This window comes from Cherax quadricarinatus, chromosome 53, assembly GCF_038502225.1.
Source record: "Cherax quadricarinatus isolate ZL_2023a chromosome 53, ASM3850222v1, whole genome shotgun sequence".
NCBI lineage: Eukaryota > Metazoa > Arthropoda > Malacostraca > Decapoda > Parastacidae > Cherax > Cherax quadricarinatus.
Window position 1 is genome coordinate 21746746 of NC_091344.1, and position 22153 is coordinate 21768898.

Below are 22153 nucleotides of genomic sequence, written 5' to 3' on the forward strand. Positions count from 1 at the left end.
CAGAATTCTTCCTTCGTAAGCCATGTGTGTTGTAAGAGGCAACTAAAATGCCGGGAGCAAGGGACTAGTAACCCCTTCTCCCGTATAAATTACTAAATTTAAAAAGTAGTAGTAGGTTGTAGGTTGGTAGACAGCAACTGCCCAGGGAGGTACTACCGTCCTGTCAAGTGAGTGTAAAATGAAAGCCTGTAATTGTTTTACATGATGGTAGGATTGTTGGTGTCCTTTTGTCTGTCTCATAAACATGCAAGATTTCAGGTATGTCTTGCTACTTCTACTTACACTTAGGTCACACTACACATACATGTACAAGCATATATATACACACCCCTCTGGGTTTTCTTCTATTTTCTTTCTAGTTCTTGTTCTTGTTTATTTCCTCTTATCTCCATGGGGAAGTGGAACAGAATTCTTCCTCCGTAAGCCATGCATGTTGTAAGAGGCGACTAAAATGCCAGGAGCATGAGGCTAGTAACCCCTTCTCCTGTATATATTACTAAATGTAAAAGGAGAAACTTTCGTTTTTCCTTTTGGGCCACCCCGCCTTGGTGGGATACGGCCGATGTGTTGAAAGAAAGAAGAAGAAAAAGGAGAAACTTTCGTTTTTCCTTTTGGCCCACCCCACCTCGGTAGGATACGAGTGGTGTGTTGAAAGAAAGAAAGATAAAAAAGAGAAACTTTCGTTTTTCTTTTTCGGTCACCCTGCCTTGGTGGGATACGGCCGGTTTGTTAAAAAAAAAAAAAAGTTTACTGAGTTATAGGTAGTAGGTTGGTAGACAGCAACCGCCCAGGGAGGTACTACCGTCCTGCCACGTGAGTGTAAAACGAAAGCCTGTAATTGTTTTACATGATGGTAGGATTGCTGGTGTCTTTCGTCTGTCTCATAAACATGCAAGATTTCAGGTATGTCTTGCTACTTCTACTTACACTCAGGTCACACTACACAAGAATATATATACACACCCCTCTGGGATTTCTTCTATTTTCTTTCTAGTTCTTATTCTTGTTTATTTCCTCTTATCTCCATCTGGAAGTGGAACAGAATTCTTCCTCCGTAAGCCATGTGTGTTGTAAGAGGCAACTAAAATGCCGGGAGCATGGGGCTAGTAACCCCTTCTCCTGTATATATTACTAAATGTAAAAGGAGAAACTTTCGTTTTTCCTTTTGGGCCACCCTGCCTCGGTGGGATATGGCCTGTGTGTTGAGAGAGAGCGAGAAGTTTACTGAGTGCCTGTAATTGTTTTACACAATGGTAGGATTGCTGGTGTCTTTTTTTTTTTGTCTCATACACATGGAAGATTTCAGGTACGTCTTGCTACTTCTACTTACACTTAGGTCACACTACACATACATGTACAAGCATATATATACACACCCCTCTGGGTTTTCTTCTATTCTCTTTCTAGTTCTTGTTCTTGTTTATTTACTCTTACCTCCATGGTGAAGTGGAGCAGAATTCTTCCTCCGTAAGCCATGCGTGATGTAAGAGGCGACTAAAATGCCAGGAGTAAGGGGCTAGTAACCCCTTCTCCTGTATATATTACTAAATGTAAAAGGAGAAACTTTCGTTTTTCCTTTTGGACCACTCCGTCTCAGTGGGATACGGCCAATGTGTTGAAAGAAAGAAAGAAGTTTACTGAGTATATCAGGAGAAGTGTACGGTAAGGTTATTATTGAAAGAATTAGAGGTAAGACAGAGAGTAGGATTACAGATGAGCAAGGAGGCTTTAGAGTGGGTAGGGGATGTGTAGCTCAAGTGTTTACATTGAAGCATATATGTGAACAGTATTTAGATATAAGTAGGGAAGTTTTCACTGCATTTATGGATTTAGAAAAGGCATATGATAGAGTGGATAGGGGAACAATGTGGCAGATGTTGCAAGTATATGGAATAGGTAGTAAGTTACTATATGCTATAAAGAGTTTTTATGAGGATAGTGAGGCTCAGGTTAGGGTGTGAAGAAGAGAGGGAGATTACTGCTCAGTAAAAGTAGGTCTTAGACAGGGATGTGTAATGTCACCATGGTTGTTTAATATATTTATAGATGAGGTTGCAAAAGAAGTAAATGCTAGGGTGTTGGGGGGGGGGGGTGTAGGATTAAATTATGGGGAATCAAATACAAAATGGGAGTTGACACAGTTACTTTTTGCTGATGATACTGTGCTTATGGGAGATTCTAAAGAAAAGTTGCAAAGGTTAGTAGATGAGTTTGGGAGGGTGTGTAAAGGTAGAGAGTTGAAAGCAAACACAGATAAGAGTAAGGTGATAAGGGTATCAAATGATTTAGATAAAGAAAAATTGGATGTCACATTGGAGAGAGGGAGTATGGAAGAAGTGAATGTTTTCAGATATTTGGGAGTTGACGTGTCAGCAGATGGGTTTGTGAAAGATGAGGTTAATCATAGAATTGATGAAGGAAGAAATGTGAGTGGTGCCTTGAGGTATATGTGGAGACAAAAAACGTTATTTATGGAGGCAAAGAAGGGAATGTATGAAAGTATAGTGGTATCAACACTCTTATATGGGTGTGAAGCTTGGGCTGTAAATGCTGCAGCGAGGAGGTGGTTGGAGGCAGTGGAGATGTCCTGTCTAAGGGCAATGTGTGGTGCAAATATGATGTAGAGAATTCGGAATGTGGAAATTAGGAGGTGTGGAGTTAATAAATAAAAGTATTAGTCAGAGGGCTGAAGAAGGGTTGTTGAGGTGGTTTGGTCATTTAGAGAGAATGGATCAAAGTAGAATGACGTGGAGAACATATAAATCTGTAGAGGAAGGAAGGCGGGGTAGGGGTCGTCCTCGAAAAGGTTGGAGGGAGGGGGTAAAGGAGGTTATGTGGGCAAGGGGTTTGGACTTCCAGCAAGCATGCATGAGCATATTAGATAGGAGTGAATGGAGACAAATGGTTTTTGGGACCTGATGAGCTGTTGAGGGTATGAGCAGGGTAATATTTAGTGAAGGGATTCAGGGAAACTGGTTATTTTTATATAGCCGGACTTGAGTACTGGAAATGGAAAGTACAATGCCTGCACTTTAAAGGAGGGGTTTGGGATGATGGTAGTTTGGAGGGATATGTTATATATTTTTATATATGCCTCTAAATTGTTGTATATGGACATCTCTACAAAAACCATGATTATGTATGAGTGAGGTGAGTGTTGAATGATGATGAAAGTGTTTTCTGTTTGGGGATTTTCTTTCTTTTTGGGTCACCCTGCCTCGGTGGGAGACGGCCGACTTGTTGAAAAAAAAAAAAACTATAACAGCTAAGTCATGAGTTCATAAAAAATTATGAAAGGAGTGAAGCAAGAGGAGATTGATAACTGTGCAACTAAATAAATGAGCATATTTAATTCTGAATAGGACTGAGACACAAAAAAATTACAAATTAAAACTATCCAAGAGGCACATTTGATTTCAAGATACATTCTTACTGACAACTCTAGAACACAATATTTACACATACACTCAGTGGCCACTTATTAGGTACACTGTTCTAATACTGGGTGGGGCCCCCTTTTGACCCCAGAACAACCTGAATTCTACGTGGCATGGTTTTTTTTAGGCATTGAGCTTATGCCACGTGATTGACTGATTAGATATTTGCATTAATGAGCAGATGTACAGGTGTACCTAGTAAGGTGGCCACTTGAGTGCGTTTTTTTTTTTCAACAAGTCGGCCGTCTCCCACCTAGGCAGGGTGACCCAAAGAAAATCCCCAAATTGAAAATACAGTGGACCCCCGCTTAACGATCACCTCCAAATGCGACCAATTATGTAAGTGTATTTATGTAAGTGCGTTTGTACGTGTATGTTTGGGGGTCTGAAATGGACTAATCTACTTCACAATATTCCTTATGGGAAAAAATTCGGTCAGTACTGGCACCTGAACATACTACTGGAATGAAAAAAGTTCGTTAACCGGGGGTCCACTGTACTTTCATCATCATTCAACACTTTCACCTCACTCATACATAATCACTGTTTTTGCAGAGGCACCCAGATACAACAGTTTAGAAGCATATATAGATACAATACAGAAAGTGACCTGAAATAATAGTATAATAAACTTGAGTGCATATGATTATATATTTGTGAAAGGCAATAAGTATCTAGCATTACTCAACACACATTCTTAGCATATACACACCTGTCCAGGCTGAGGTACACTGCTTTTAATGACAATTTTCTGTGGGCTTGATAGTATGTTACGAACTGCTCCTCCACTGCTGATCTGATGTGTGATAATCTGAGGAAAAAGTTATAACTTTGTCTAACTTTAGATTCAATTTTTTTTTATCAAACTCGATGTATCCTAAAGACAGAAATACATTCACTATCATTCATTCAATAGCTAGATGATGTCTTGCCAGAAGTGGCCAGACATGACAATTCAAATGACTTGAAACTGTAACCTCCTTGTCCCCCTCCTTCAGAGTGCAGGGCCCTGTACTTCTTGTCCCCAGAATTCAAGTCTCACTTGCCAGTTTTCTAAAATCCTTTCACAGATTTTACATTGGTTACACTACAAAAGCAAGTCAAATTCCAAAATCCATCTGTCTTCCCTCAATTTGATCTAAAATGCTCACATATGCCTGCTAGATGCTCAAGAACCAACCGCTCAAAACTCCTTCCCATTGTCCCTGCAGCCTTTCATCTTCTAACGTCCTCAGATTTCCATACCTTCCAGTCAACCTATTCTTGATCATCCTTCTCTAAATGACATAACCATTTCTACAACCCTTCTTTCTCTCTCTGAATTATAACATTCTTACCACCACAGTCTTTAATTCTCCAGCTTCTCTGCATAATATTAACATCACACACTGATCTCAAGAATGACATCTGCACAGCCCGCAGTCTTCTCTTCACTGCAACATTCATAGGACCAGCCTTACACCTATACAAGTGTTGCCACCACTATACTATGGTACATATAATTAAAAATAGAAATATTGAACACAACAGAAATTACATTGAAAAGTACTCTGAATGGAGAAATATTTCATTAACCCTTTCAGGGTCCACAGTCTCTCTCAGAGACTTTTTCTCAGGGTCCCCCAAATTTAAAAAAAAAAAAAATTATTTTTTTCTTATAAAAAGATAGAGAATCTTTTCCCGATCATAATGACACCAAAAGTATGAAATTTGATGGAAAACTTATAGAATTATGCTCTTGCGAAGTTAGCGGTCTCAACGATGCTTACACATCGGCGATTTTGCCCACTTTGAGCCCTATTTTCGGCCAATTCCAATGTACTAGTCGACAAAAATCATACCTATTTCGCTAGAACTCCATTTTTTCTATCGAATGAGTACAAGAAACCACCCATTTACCAATTTCAACTACCCAATACAGTGGTCAGAATTTAGCAATTTTGCCAATTTCACACAAATTTCAAAAGATGCCAATTTCCAAATAGGGTCCAGAATAAACAAGAAAGACATTCCTAGCACTAAAATAACATTTCCTCTGTTCATTAGTCACATCCCCACGTCCCTCTTACATTCTTTTGCTTTCCATTTTGAAATTTTATTCTCACAAAAAATAAAAGATTTGTTTACTTTTGAACTTTGGTAAAAATCGAACATTTCTGCTACTTTGAGCTCAATTTCAAGGTACTTTTCATTGTAAAACCAGTCAAAATCATTTCAATTTCTGTAATATGTCTTCCATTCTATCAAATGAGGCCAGGAAAACTAGAATACAACAATAAATACCATACGAAAATACAGTGCAAAGTCGCTGTTTTAATCCAAAAACATGGTCAAAGTATTTTTTTTTCTCATTATGCACTGTGTGCTGCAGGATTTTTTTTATATTGCACACACTGACCACATAGACCCATTCTTTCATATGCAGGCCTACCAGCTTTCTCTCACTAGATTTGAAGGCGCTAGAATTTATGAGTACTAGTACGTCAAGGACCCTGGCACGTAAGCCGTACTAGTACGGCCAAAACCCTGAAAGGGTTAAAACATACAGGTCTCCCTCAACATTCGCGAGGGTTAGGGGATCAAGAGCCTCGCGAATGTTGAAAAACCGTGAATGTTTGGTGCCCCAATATATTGTAGGGAAATATAATACAATCCTGTTTCCTTAACTTGTTGAACCATGAACAATCATAAAATACACGAAAACATTGTAAATTGTACTAAATATCCTTTAATACCTTTAATAACATGTATGTTATTAAATACCACAGACTCCACCAATGCCTCCACCACTTCCTCAACCACTGCGAGTCCCTACTACCCTCCCTCCGACCCCCACAACTGGCAGCCAGCCCTCCCACCACTCAGTGTGGTGAGTGTTTTGTTTGTTCATTATTTGCTATTAAACTACAGTATAAATAATGTAAACCCATTCATGACTGCATATTGGAATGGCTATTCGGACGGGTATTAGACGATGACATCATGTGTTTACTCTTGAACACAGCAAAGAATCAAACATTTCTGCTGCTGCTAATAATAACAATAGTAATAATAATAATAATAATAATAATAATAATAATAATAATAATAATAATAATACGATATAACTGAAGAAGGAAATTGTACAAAAATACGAGGGAGTGGTTGACACATCGTCAGTGTGGCTTTGTTTATGCTGGAGTGAACATTAGTCTCCCTGCTCTTCCAAACATTTCACAATAATTCAGCAGTTGAGGCAGTGGCCTTTAATAACATGTGTTATAAATAATAATAGTACATATTATTAATAACATGTATTATTATTATTAATAACATGTATGTTATTAAATACCACTGCCTCAACCGCTGCCTCAACCACTGCCTCAATCGCTGCCTCAACTGCTGCCTCAACTGCTGCCTCACCCACTGCCTCAATCGCTGTCTCAACAGCTGCCTCACCCACTGCCTCAATCGCTGCCTCAACAGCTGCCTCACCCACTGCCTCAATCGCTGCCTCAACAGCTGCCTCAACCACTGCCTCAATCACTGCCTCAACCACTGCCTCAACCACTGCCTCAATCGCTGCCTCAACAGCTGCCTCACCCACTGCCTCAATCGCTGCCTCAACTGCTGCCTCACCCACTGCCTCAATCACTGCCTCAACCACTCCAGTCTCACTCAATCTACAAGCACCAAACACAATGAATTATTGTGAAATGTTTGGAAGAGCACGGAGACTAATGCTCACTCCAGCATAAACAAAGCCACACTGACGATGTGTCAACCACTCCCTCGTATTTTTGTACAACTTCCTTCTTCAATTATATCGTATTTATTATTATTATTATTATTATTATTATTATTATTATTATTATTATTACTATTGTTATTATTAGCAGTAGCAGAAATGTTTGATTCTTTGCTGTGTTCAAGAGTAAACACATGACGTCACCGTCTAATACCTGTCCGAATAGCCATTCCAATATGCAGTCATGAATGGGTTTACATTATTTATACTGTAGTTTAATAGCAAATAATGAACAAACAAACCACTCACCACACTGAGTGGTGGGAGGGCTGGCTGCCAGTTGCGGGGGTCGGTGGGAGGGTAGTAGGGACTCGCAGGTGGCGAGAAACTTGAATATGATTTGGCGGCTGGGAATTTGGTGGCTGGGAATTTGGCGGTTGGGAATTTGCGAATGTGTGAAGCCCGCGAAAGCTGAAAACGTGAATGCTGAGGGAGACCTGTACTACTGTTATATAGAATAATATGCAAAATAACCACTGTGAAAGAATAGTGACATTCCAAGCGTTTTCATGACTTCTCACATTACCAAGGAAGTCACGAAAATGCTTGGAATTTCACCATTCTTTCACAGTGGTTGTTTTGCATATTCTGATATCACCTGTTTATGTGATCTTATTCCATAGTATAATATGCTTACGAGCCCTGCCTCATAGGGATATGGCCAGTTTGTTGAAAAAAGGGTTTACCAGGATACCAAGGGACTTCAATTCATGAACTAGTTCCATTCTCGTTGATACAACTAACAAACGAGTTATAATGTGTAGCCTATTTTTCCACAGAAAACAATAATACAGGGTATGGTTATGTTTCACATGAGCAAAATTCGGGATCAATGGTTGTAAAAATTTATCTGCTCATAAGTGCAAATGTTTCACAAATTGTGATGTTTGCTAGATCCCCTGTACGAGGATAAAAAGCTTCACATATACATTTTTTTTGTTTGTTTGTTTTTTTTAACACATTGGCCATCTCCCACCGAGGCAGGGTGACCCAAAAGAAAGAAAAACCCAAAAAGCAAGAAAGAAAGAAAAAAAAACTTTCACTATCAGTCAACAATTTCACCAACACTCACACATAATCACTGTCTTTGCAGAGGCACCCAGATACAACAGTTTAGTCACCCCAAATTGCCAATATCCCAAACCCCTCCTTTTAAGTGCAGGCATTGTACTTCCCATTTCCAGGACTCAAGTCTGGCTAACCAGTTTCCCTGAATCCCTTCACAAAATATTACCCTGTTCACACTCCAACAGGCATTAATTGTAAACAAATAATTTTAGAAGTGGAATAGTTTATTACATTATTGATACACAAATAACCCGCACATAGGAGAAACTTATGACGACGTTTTGGTCCGAGTTGGTCCAAGTTGGACCAAAATGTCGCCTTAAGTTTTTCTCCTATGTGCAGATTGTGTGTGTATTGATCCAGTCATGGTATTATGCCTTTTTATTCTTTAAATTATTAATAAATAATCAACTCCTAGATGCTAGAGTGATTGACAATTAACTGTATTATCTACAGTAATTACCTGCTTGTGATTAGAGAGAAGTATTTAATATGGTATCAGGAACTGAGCTTTGATCAAGGTATCCTATCTTTAGTATTTAGTTTGTCATATATTTTTTAGTGGTTGTAGCGCCTACTACCTCCTGGATCCCATTCCAGCAGTACTGGTCAACTCCATGTTCCAAATCACCTGGCAGGCCCTGGACATCTCTGATCCTCACATACCACCCATGCTAACAGGTAATCACAAAACGGTACATACAAGAGGAAAATTGCATGCGAAAGAAGAAAGCAAAATGGAGGTAGAAGTCCTACTGGAAAACTTAGTTTGTGAACTAAGCAATTCACTGCAAAGTAACCAAGAAACGTGAAAAAAAACTTGTTCCATTCATTCATTCATTCACCCAAAAGACAAGGAGGAATACATTAGCCGTGATTTCCTGTAATTATTTTTTATAACGTACTTTTAGGCCCTTATGTATTTATTCTAACCTGCTGAGATGGAAATGAATACAATAAAAAGTACAAGGGATGACAGTGCAGATAAATTCTCTGATCCAAAAATCTAAATGGATATTATGAAATAAAATTCTGAAGTTCATAAGAAATTTAATACAGCATAATTAATGGCTCTGATAGAAAAATTTAATCGCAGCAGGTGAAATCAAGATGATGAATTTCAAAGAGTTATCAAAGTAGAAGCTGAGTCCCTTCTAGAGCTCACCTATGTCACATAAAGCTCATTTTTGCCTATTTTAGTAATGACGCACCTGCTGCTGTCCAGTGGGTGGGGCAGGGGCAATTTTTGTGGGTGATTTAGTGGCCATAGACACTGGGATCAACTTACTAGGGCTCTTCATTGGGGATACTCCGCCCATACTGACCCGCTGAACAACAATCTGCTGAATGCAAACTTACTTTAGAAAAATCATACCCTTATTGCTTTAGGAAAATTATTCAAATTTGCTTAACATCTAATAGCTCTAATTTCTTTGGGAAAAATTTCTCGTTACTGAGAAAAATGATTAAACATATAAAGTGAGAGAATTCTTTTTTCTCCAATAAGTTCTTTCATTTAACTTCACTGTACTGTATCAACACTCTCCTACAATTTATCCTTAAATTTATCTGACAGTAACATATTTCTCAAATTCTGCAATGTCCCTTCAAGAACTTATGGGCCGAAAGTAATGCCGCTTGAAGTTGAGATAATTACAAAAAAGAAACCCCCATCTCCTGGCTTATACACATCTCTAATTTAGATGGGACTTAGTTAAGTGTTTGTTTATTAACCAATTCACACAATCTGAACTCATTCAGTGCCAAATGTAATGTTCTGGACTAAAGTTTATCAAGATTAAATTCATACCCAAACTTAAATAGTTAATTCTTGAATGCATAGATACCTTTTCAGAAAATTTTCATAATACCAAAGCTTCTAATATACATCTCTTTATTTTCTCCTAGGACCTTCCCTATTTATCAAAGACCACAATACAAAAGCCTCCAAACAATCATATCTAAAACATACATTCCTAGTCTGTTCAATTCATTTAATGCCCTTTGACCTTATAATTACAGAGGGTAATCCGAACTCTGATGTCAGCATGATTCAGACAAGACAGCAACTGAATGAATGATGGTGAATGTTTTCTTTTTTGGGGGTTATCATGCTTTGGTGAGAGATGTCCAGTGAGGTAAAAACAAATGTTTGTCAGGGGATGGTGGAAGGAGGACCTCTTGCTCTTGGGCCTACCCCTTAACTTATGATTGATGAGAATTAGCTTGACTGCACAGAGTGCAGTATAACCTTGTAAAGTATATCACATTTTTTTACATGTGCAATAATTACAACAAGTCTCCTACAAGACCATTATTATTATGTAGAACACCTATCCTTGTAAAATAATGAAAATGTGAAAAATTCCAACTGCATATGTGTTAACACTGCTTGGGCCATCACTTTTCCACTCAGCCTGTCCTGAGACTAATTTCACAAATAACAAATGCATTTCGAATTTTCACTTTCTCTCTTTCTTCACTGCATATTAAATACAGCATCTATGATACTGGAGTTCGGAGAAGAACAAAAGGAAGTGAGAGTCTGTGATAATGATAAAGAAAAAAGCAATGGGGAATCCCAGAAAAAAAGAAGGGCTGAAAGGATTTTAGAAATTTTTATTGCAAGCAATGGCAGAACACTGGATTGGGATTTAGGAGGTAGCAATGTGTATGTGATCCAACCACTGGAAACTTAAATTATATGGCAAAAACTGAAAGTAAGACACTAATCAAAGAGCTGCTAGTGTAACTAAAAATAGGCAAGCCCAAGATTATGCTCAGTTCTCTTTAACTTTAAAGGATTACAACCCTTGGCATCCCAATCAAGGATCTGTTTCTGAACCTCAAAAAAAGTTTCATCACCCACTGTAGCCCTTGTGTCAATTTTTTAATCCTAATTCCTTTCAGTGTGTCATTTTTACTATCATTAATTATATTACCACTTAATATTATTCCAATGTAATGATTTAAAAAAAAAAAATCTAGACTAGTTTACCTCTGCACCTAACATTACTTATACACAGTTATTGAGTTAGTAACTGCAATGAACTCACTCAGTATCCATGAAAGATGTATACAGAGGGATCATGAATGATGAACTCGCAGATGCAGAGGTTATAATTCACTAAGAATGGGGGGAGTGGCATTCAGGACTCTCATGGCTAAAATAATCAGACATAGAACAGTCTAATTTTTTAGCTATTTTTAATCATTTACAATACAACTGGGTCATCCAAGAGACCTATAATATTTACCCAAGGGCATGTATAGTACTGTATTTCCTAGTATCCAGAAGGCATGCATTTCATATGGTAAGCTAAGACAGAATTTATGCTTCACAGTATTTACAGAATGAGTCTATGGCTTCAAGGTCATAAATTTTGCAGGATGCTATGGAGGGAAGGTGAATGGTGATGTGGGTCACGAGAAGTCTTAAATAACTGAAGGACTGCAGGTGCCTTGCCTTATGCACGTTTTCTAGGTAAATCTTCCTGTATGAGACAGGCACTGATAGCAGCCCCAATTAAACTTATAATTCCTTTCAAAGTTTGAAGCAATGTGAGAGTTTTTTCAAGATCACTGGTTCTTTTTTATGGTTTGCTACCTCTTCTTTTTCTTCAAATATTGTGAATCTGTAGAATACAACTCTCTGACAGTAACCTGTGTATGTGTAGCTTTTAAAAATAAATTTCTGCTACATCAACAGGATTCCTGGTCACACCAGGTATTTATTAGCTGACCATGGATTGAGCCTACACCAATTATTACATTTAATGACTCATACAAGCATGGTACTTAATGAAACACAGTATAGCATCACTTTTTGTGGAAGTTATTTAATCCCAGAGTCCTGGGGACTAATCTGATGACTTTCTCTTCGGCATTTTGATTTGCATCTCTGCTAAGGGAATTCCTTGTTCACATTTCTTTTTGATTGCAAGAAGTGATGACTTGTTCACTCACATGACAGTAAAATTGTTAGGCAGAATTTCTGATGCATGTTTCCAGTGTATCTTCACATAGATACTTCAAGGCCTGTGAAACATGTAGAGGAGGTGGAGTCTGCGAGGGCCTCCCCCCCCCCCCTTAAATAAAGGAAGGCAACCTCCCGAAGGAAACAGCATTAAAGGTGCATAAAAAATACGTTATAACATTTATCATTACATTCCGATCTTCAGATTGTAACTATATAAATTCATCATACAATGACATATAAAGAAGTTACTGACCTTGTTTGGTGATTGATTGAGAGGTTTTGTTGGTGATATAAGACCCATCCGTTGTGCCTGCTGTAGCGTTAGCTTAGTGGGAGAGGATACCACTTGAGCGCTACCACCACTGCCACTCTGGCTGGTAACAAGCTGCACCTGCTGTCCTCCCATGGTGCCAATACCACCACCAGCCTGACTTGTTATGATTACTTTTGTTACAGTCTGTTGAAGTTAGAAATGAATATTATGGTCAAATGGATTAGAAATTATCATAATAAAAAATGAAAAATTTCTATTTACTTCCAAAAACAAGCTTGTTCTATCCTCTCCATGCCTTCATGGGATATTGGCATATGTACTTTGCCTTCTTTATAATGTTAATAATATACTTGTCAGATTAGCATCACTTACAATCCTAGTATTCCTTCTACATATCCAACCAATCATGATGCACATCTCTCAATCCTCCATATACAGTAGACCCACATATAAGATGTATTTGTACAATTTTTTGTGAAGAGATGGTTGAAAACTCACAGAATAAATTTGTATGGGGCACTGTGGCTGATATAACAAATGATTCAGCAGACATCTACTGTTCAGAAGTCACATAACCATCTATAAATACCTTTTTGTAAACAAGCGAGAGAATGAGGAATTTAAGGTAGGATAAAATACTTCCCTGTCGCTATTACAAATGAGAAAATTGTATGGCGAATTGTGTAATGGGGGCAACTGATGAAATATACGAGAAGCATCAGTTGATGAAACAAACAAACAACTCGAAGCCATCTACTGCTCAGTGGTCATGACTACCTCTAGATATTTCTTTATCAACAAACAGGGAAACAAGGAAGTTAAAAGAGGATAAAGTTTCTTTCTTGCAACTATTGTAGATTAGAAAATTGTATAATGAAATGTGTATATCAACTAATAACACAGACAACCTACAATTGTCTATTTCTCAACTACGCTACATAACTATCTACAAGCAAATGAAACAAAGAATTAAGGTTGGGTGAAATTCTTTCTTGTTACCATTTTTATCCATTTTTTACTGATAAAATTGCATGTAAAATTTGTAAGTCAGTGGAGGCATATTAGCCATCTCTGTTTGCTCTGGACGGAGTGCCCTGCCCACTGTCTGGGAAGGAATGGATGAAATACTGCCTCAGGCAGAAGGCTAAACACCAGCTTCCCCAGGCCTCATAAACTGAGTTTATTTAGTAACCCCGTTTTTATTTGGAATTTGCATACATAACATCATTTTCTTGATAAACAAGCAGTGTCATTTATGATGCAGTATCAAAAACTCCATCATTTGTTAAGAAATAAAAAGTTTAAAATAATTTGTTTGACATTTCTACTTGTACCTGGAATGTAATCTTATTTTTCCCACGTAACTACTATCTTTGTAGGTAGTTGGTTGGTAGACAGCAACCGCCCAGGGAGGTATTACCGTCCTGCCAAGTGAGTGTAAAATGGAAACCTATAATTGTTTTACATGATGGTAGGATTGCTGGTTGTAAGTAGTATGTTAGTAGACAGCAACCACCCAGGGAGGTACTACCATCCTGCCAAGTGAGTGTAAAACGGAAACCTGTAATTGTCTTACATGATGGTAGGATTGCTGGTGTCTTTTTTCTGTCTCATAAACATGCAAGATTTCAGGTATGTCTTGCTACTTCTACTTACACTTAGGCCACACACACATACATGTACAAGCATATATATACACACCCCTCTGGGTTTTCTTCTATTTTCTTTCTAGTTCTTGTTCTTGTTTATTTCCTCTTATCTCCATGGGGAAGTGGAACAGAATTCTTCCTCCGTAAGCATGCGTGTTGTAAGAGGCGACTAAAATGCCGGGAGCAAGGGGCTAGTAACCCCTTCTCCTGTATATATTACTAAATGTAAAAGGAGAAACTTTCGTTTTTCCCTTTGGGCCACCCCACCTCGGTGGGATACGGCCGGTGTGTTGAAAGAAAGAAGAATAAATAAATATATATATATATATATATATATATATATATATATATATATATATATATATATATATATATATATATATATATAATATATATAATATTATAGGTAGTAGGTTGGTAGACAGCAACCGCCCAGGGAGGTACTACCATCCTGCCAAGTGAGTGTAAAACGAAAGCCTGTAATTGTTTTACATGATGGTAGGATTGCTGGTGTCCTTTTTTCTGTCTCATGAACATGCAAGATTTCAGGTACGTCTTGCTACTTCTACTTACACTTAGGTCACACTACACATACATGTACAAGCACATATATACACACCCCTCTGGGTTTTCTTCTATTTTCTTTCTAGTTCTTATTCTTGTTTATTTCCTCTTATCTCCATGGGGAAGTGGAACAGAATTCTTCCTCCGTAAGCCATGCGTGTTGTAAGAGGCGACTAAAATGCCGGGAGCAAGGGGCTAGTAACCTCTTCTCCTGTATATATTACTAAATGTAAAAGGAGAAACTTTCGTTTTTCCTTTTGGGCCACCCCGCCTCGGTGGGATACGGCCGGTGTGTTGAAAGAAAGATATATATATATACATATATATATATAGAGTTAGAGCTAAAGAAGGAGTAGCAATAATGTTGAAGGATAAGCTATGGCAGGAAAAGAGGGACTACAAATGCATAAATTCAAGGATTATGTGGAGTAAAATAAAGATTGGATGTGAAAAGTGGGTTATAGTAAGCGTGTATGCACCTGGAGAAGAAAGAAGTGTAGAGGAGAGAGAGAGATTCTGGGAAATGTTGAGTGAATGCGTGGGGAGTTTTGAATCAAGTGTGAGAGTAATGGTGGTTGGGGATTTCAATGCTAAAGTGGGTAAAAATGTTATGGAGGGAGTAGTAGGTAAATTTGGGGTGCCAGGGGTAAATGTAAATGGGGAGCCTTTAATTGAGCTATGTGTAGAAAGAAATTTGGTAATAAGTAATACATATTTTATGAAAAAGAGGATAAATAAATATACAAGGTATGATGTAGCACATAATGAAAGTAGTTTGTTAGATTATGTATTGGTGGATAAAAGGTTGATGGGTAGGCTCCAGGATGTACATGTTTATAGAGGGGCAAGTGATATGTCAGATAATTATTTAGTTGTAGCTACAGTTAGAGTAAGAGGTAGATGGGAAAAGAGGAAGGTGGCAACAACAAGTAAGAGGGAGGTGAAAGTGTATAAACCAAGGGAGGAGGAAGTTCGGGCGAGATATAAGCGACTATTGGCAGAAAGGTGGGCTAGTGCAAAGATGAGTAGTGGGGGGAGTTGAAGAGGGTTGGAATAGTTTTAAAAATGCAGTATTAGAATGTGGGGCAGAAGTTTGTGGTTATAGGAGGGTGGGGGCAGGAGGAAAGAGGAGTGATTGGTGGAATGATGAAGTAAAGGGTGTGATAAAAGAGAAAAAGGTAGCTTACGAGAGGTTTTTACAAAGCAGAAGTGTTATAAGAAGAGCAGAGTATATGGAGAGTAAAAGAAAGGTGAAGAGAGTGGTGAGAGTGCAAAAGGAGAGCAGATGAAAGAGTGGGAGAGGCACTGTCAAGAAATTTTAATGAAAATAAGAAAAAAATTTGGAGTTAAACAAGTTAAGAAAGCCTAGGGAAAGAATGGATTTGTCCATTAAAAATAGAGTAGGGGAGTTAGTAGATGGGGAGAGGGAGGTATTAGGTAGATGGCGAGAATATTTTGAGGAACTTTTAAATGTTGAGGAAGAAAGGGAGGCGGTAATTTCATGCACTGGCCAGGGAGGTATACCATCTTTTAGGAGTGAAGAAGAGCGAAATGTAAGTGTGGTGGAGGTACGTGAGGCATTACGTAGAATGAAAGGGGGTAAAGCAGCTGGAACTGATGGGATCATGACAGAAATGTTAAAAGCAGGGGGGGGATATAGTGTTGGAGTGGTTGGTACTTTTGTTTAATAAATGTATGAAAGAGGGGAAGGTACCTAGGGATTGGCGGAGAGCATGTATAGTCCCTTTATATAAAGGGAAAGGGGACAAAAGAGATTGTAAAAATTATAGAGGAATAAGTTTACTGAGTATACCAGGAAAAATATATGGTAGAGTTATAATTGAAAGAATTAGAGGTAAGACAGAATGTAGAATTGCGGATGAGCAAGGAGGCTTCAGAGTGGGTAGGGGATGTGTAGATCAAGTGTTTACATTGAAGCATATATGTGAACAGTATTTAGATAAAAGTAGGGAAGTTTTTATTTCATTTATGGATTTAGAAAAGGCATATGATAGAGTGGATAGAGGAGCAATGTGGCAGATGTTGCAAGTTTATGGAATAGGTGGTAAGTTACTAAATGCTGTAAAGAGCTTTTATGAGGATAGTGAGGCTCAGGTTAGGGTGTGTAGAAGTGAGGGAGAATACTTCCCGGTAAAAGTAGGTCTTAGACAGGGATGTGTAATGTCACCATGGTTGTTTAATATATTTATAGATGGGGTTGTAAAAGAAGTAAATGCTAGGGTGTTCGGGAGAGGGGTGGGATTAAATTATGGGGAATCAAATTCAAAATGGGAATTGACAGTTACTTTTTGCAGATGATACTGTGCTTATGGGAGATTCTAAAGAAAAATTGCAAAGGTTAGTGGATGAGTTTGAGAATGTGTGTAAAGGTAGAAAGTTGAAAGTGAACATAGAAAAGAGTAAGGTGATGAGGGTATCAAATGATTTAGATAAAGAAAAATTGGATATCAAATTGGGGAGGAGTATGGAAGAAGTGAATGTTTTCAGATACTTGGGAGTTGACGTGTCGGCGGATGGATTTATGAAGGATGAGGTTAATCATAGAATTGATGAGGGAAAAAAGGTGAGTGGTGCGTTGAGGTATATGTGGAGTCAAAAAACGTTATCTATGGAGGCAAAGAAGGGAATGTATGAAAGTATAGTAGTACCAACACTCTTATATGGATGTGAAGCTTGGGTGGTAAATGCAGCAGCGAGGAGATGGTTGGAGGCAGTGGAGATGTCCTGTTTAAGGGCAATGTGTGGTGTAAATATTATGCAGAAAATTCGGAGTGTGGAAATTAGGAGAAGGTGTGGAGTAATAAAAGCATTAGTCAGAGGGCAGAAGAGGGGTTGTTGAGGTGGTTTGGTCATTTAGAGAGAATGGATCAAAGTAGAATGACATGGAAAGCATATAAATCTATAGGGGAAGGAAAGAGGGGTAGGGGTCATCCTCGAAAGGGTTGGAAAGAGGGGGTAAAGGAGGTTTTGTGGGCGAGGGGCTTGGACTTCCAGCAAGCGTGCATGAGCGTGTTAGATAGGAGTGAATGGAGACAAATGATACTTGGGACCTGACGATCTGTTGGAGTGTGAGCAGGGTAATATCTAGTGAAGGGATTCAGGGAAACCGGTTATTTTCATATAGTCGGACTTGAGTCCTGGAAATGGGAAGTACAATGCCTGCACTTTAAAGGAGGGGTTTGGGATATTGGCAGTTTGGAGGGATATGTTGTGTATCTTTATACATATATGCTTCTAAACTGTTGTATTCTGAGCACCTCTGCAAAAGCAGTGATAATGTGTGAGTGTGGTGAAAGTGTTGAATGATGAAAGTATTTTCTTTTTGGGGATTTTCTTTCTTTTTTTGGGTCACCCTGCCTCGGTGGGAGACGGCCGACTTGTTGAGAGAGAGAAAAAAAAAAAAAAAAAAAAAAAAAAAAAAAAAAAAAAAAAAAAAAAAAAAAAATATATATATATATATATATATATATATATATATATATATATATATATTAGGTAGTAGGTTGGTAGACAGCAACCGCCCAGGGAGGTACTACCGTCCTGCCAAGTGAGTGTAAAACGAAAGCCTGTAATTGTTTTACATGATGGTAGGATTGCTGGTGTCCTTTTTTCTGTCTCATGAACATGCAAGATTTCAGGTACGTCTTGCTACTTCTGCTTACACTTAGGTCACACTACACATACATGTACAAGCATATGTATACACACCCCTCTGGGTTTTCTTCTATTTTCTTACTAGCTCTTGTTCTTGTTTATTTCCTCTTATCTCCATGGGGAAGTGGAACAGAATTCTTCCTCCGTAAGCTATGCGTGTTGTAAGAGGCGACTAAAATGCCAGGAGCAAGGGGCTAGTAACCCCTTCTCCTGTATATATTACTAAATGTGAAAGGAGAAACTTTTGTTTTTCCTTTTGGGCCACCCTGCCTTGGTGGGATACGGCCGATGTGTTGAAAGAAAGAAGAAAGATATATATATATATATAATTATATATATATATATATATATAATTATATATATATAATTATATATATATATATATATATTTATTTTCAACAAGTTGGTCGTCTCCCACCGAGGCAGGGTGACCCAAAAAAGAAAGAAAATCCCCAAAAAGAAAATACTTTCATCATCATTCAACACATTCACCACACTCACACATTATCACTGCTTTTGCAGAGGTGCTCAGAATACAACAGTTTAGAAGCATATACGTATAAAGATACACAACATATCCCTCCAAACTGCCAATATCCCAAACCCCTCCTTTAAAGTGCAGGCATTGTACTTCCCATTTCCAGGACTCAAGTCCGACTATAAGAAAATAACTGGTTTCCCTGAATCCCTTCACTAAATATTACCCTGCTCACACTCCAACAGATCGTCAGGTCCCAAGTATCATTCGTCTCCATTCACTCCTATCTAACACGCTCATGCACGCTTGCTGGAAGTCCAAGCCCCTCGCCCACAAAACCTCCTTTACCCCCTCTTTCCAACCCTTTCGAGGACGACCCCTACCCCTCTTTCCTTCCCCTATAGATTTATATGCTTTCCATGTCATTCTACTTTGATCCATTCTCTCTAAATGACCAAACCACCTCAACAACCCCTCTTCTGCCCTCTGACTAATGCTTTTATTAACTCCACACCTTCTCCTAATTTCCACACTCCGAATTTTCTGCATAATATTTACACCACACATTGCCCTTAGACAGGACATCTCCACTGCCTTGTTTTGTTTTTTCAACAAACCGGCCGTATCCCACCAAGGCAGGGTGACCTAAAAAGGAGAAAAGTTTCTCTTTTTAAATTTAGTAATGTATACAGGAGAAAGGGTTACCAGCTCCCTTGCTCCCAGCATTTTAGTTGCCTCTTACAACACACATGGCTTATGGAGGAAGAATCCTTTTCCACTTCCCCATGGATAGGATAAAATAAATTAGAAGAAAACCCAGATGGGTGTGTGTACATATATGTGCGATATGCGTATACATACATGTGTAGTATGACCTAAGAGTACGTAGAAGTAGCAAGATATACCTGTTAATCCTGCATGCTTATGAGACACAAAAGACACCAGTTATCCTACCAGCGTGTAAAACAATTACACATTCCCGTTTCACACTCATTTTGCAGGACGGTAGTACCTCCCTGGGTAGCTGCTGTCTACCAACCTACTATCTAGGAAAGCCTAAATATTGTTCTTTCTTTCTTTCAACAATCTGGCCATATCCCACTGGTAAGATAAACAGTTAACCTACTTTGGTCATAGAATGTGATTTATTTCCATGTTTTGAGGAATATTATACCTTGAAACAATAGTAATATCATAGATGTTTCTTGTACATAGTGTTAGAAGACTAAAGCAGTAAAAAATTAAAAAAAAAAATAAATTATTTGCTCCAATTTACACTGTATATTCTAAGTGAAGGAATGTTGGGCTATGCATTTCCCAATGTTTAAAGAACTGAAGAACCTTGAAAAATATCTAATATAATTATAAACTAATGTACATAAACATTAAAACTGAAAAAGAAAAAATGTAATTGACACCATATCTTTCTTTTCTTCTTTCAACAAACCGGCCGTATCCCACCGAGGCAGGGTGACTCAAAAAGAAAAATGTTTAGGTGTAAGTTTCTCTTCTAAATTTAATAAAATATACAGGAGAAGGGGTTACTAACTCCTTGTTCCAGGCACTTTAGTCGCCTCTTACGACACATATGGCTTACGGAGGAGGAACTCTGTTCCATCCCCACTTCATCATACAGTGGATCCTCGGTTCTCATATGCCCTAGTTTTCATAGGATTCAGTTTTCAATGACTTTTTTGTCTAAATTTTGTACCAATTTTTGTACATCCGCTCGGTTTTCGTAGAGTTCACAGTGGTCCGTACCAAATGTATCTGCCTGCCCGTGCCCACACAAAGCATCCCACGCGTTCTGGCTCAGTCTGGCGTTGTTCTCATTGAGTGAACATTACCCCACGCGTTCGGATAACATTTCGTAATAATCCATTGTTTTTTGTGCTTGTTTATTGAGTACGACTGCTAAATAAGCTATCATGGGGCCAAAGAAGGTTCCGAGTGCCAGCCCTTTGATAAAGAAGGTGAGAAACACAACAGAATTTAAGAAAGAACTCGTAGCAAAGTGCAAAAGTGGCGTACGCATGGCCGATCTCGCCAGGATGCGCAGGAAGTCTGCATCAATGATCAGTTGCATCCTGGCGAAGAAAAAAGAAATCAAGGAAGCTGATGTTGCAAACAGAGTAAATGTGCTAACAAAACAGAGATCACAAATAACTGAAGATGTTGAGAAGTTGTTGTTGGTATGGATCAATGAAAAACAGTTAGCAGGAGACAGTGTTCTGGTGGAAGAGTTGGTATACAACCACAGGGAAGATCTAACCACTGAAGAGCTGCAAGACCTTCAACTGGAACAGCAACAGACCACAGCTGAAGAAATTGCTTCAAAGGAGGAGGAAGAGAGAGGGGAGAATATGCCTAGTGATTAAGGACATGTGTGCAAAGTGGAATGAGTTGCAAAGTTTTGTAGAGAAATATTACCCTTACAAAGCTGTTGCAAACCATGTCTGCAACATGTTCAATGACAATGCCTTGTCCTTTTAGGCAAATCTTAGAGAGACACCAGAAACAGACCTCTCTGAACAGATTTTTTGTGCGACAGGAGTCTAGTGACTCTCAAGCTGGTCCTAGTGCCAGTAAAAGACAAAGAAGGGAAGTAACCCCGGATAGGGCCTTGATACCTGAAGTCCTTATGGAGTGGGAGTCCCCTTCCAAACAATAACCTCTCCTCCTCCCTCTCCCATCCTCACTGTCTTCCATATGCCAACAAGAGTCTTCAATAAAGGTAAAAGTGATGTTAAATGTTCATTTATCCATTTCATTAGTCATTTATATTTATTTCTCATTGTTTTCTCTATGTAAAACTATAGTTATTCTCTATAAAATGTATTTTTTGTTAATATTTTTGGGGTGTCTGGAACGGATTAATTACATTTACATAATTTCTTATTGGAAACATTGCTTCAGTTTTCGTACAATTCGGTTTTTGTCTGACTTTCTGGAACGAATTAATCATGAAAACCAAGGTTCTGCTGTATTGTGAAACGTAAATATCGATGGCGCATTTACGCTGCTGCTGATGATGAATGATAATTTTTTGTCAACTTCAACACACTATAAAAATCATTAGTTTTACTAGTCTACTTATTTTAGTCTTAATTCAATTCATAAATATGAACCCTTTCGATCTGTAATTTTTTTTTTTTAATTTTCAAAATCTTGCTCTGCACACACAGGAATTTTATTATCTGGACATGGGTTCAATACTGATGAAAAAATACCTTGAATATAGC

General features: G+C 38.3%; 1 protein-coding gene across 6 annotated transcripts in view; it reads right to left on the bottom strand.

Annotated features, from left to right (window-relative positions):
• Positions 1-22153, bottom strand: part of LOC128692370 (protein lin-54 homolog) — a 78828-nt gene that overhangs the window by 35824 nt on the left and 20851 nt on the right. For 4 of the 6 annotated variants that reach the window (XM_053781515.2, XM_053781516.2, XM_053781513.2 and 1 more), the window contains 3 exons: positions 12525-12728; positions 9504-9635; positions 4150-4248 (listed from right to left, as the gene is read on the bottom strand). In XM_053781515.2, coding sequence (XP_053637490.1) covers positions 4150-4248; positions 9504-9635; positions 12525-12728 — 435 coding nt within the window. The remainder of the gene's footprint in view (positions 1-4149; positions 4249-9503; positions 9636-12524; positions 12729-22153) is intronic. The other 2 variants (XM_053781514.2, XM_053781518.2) reach the window with 2 other exon arrangements.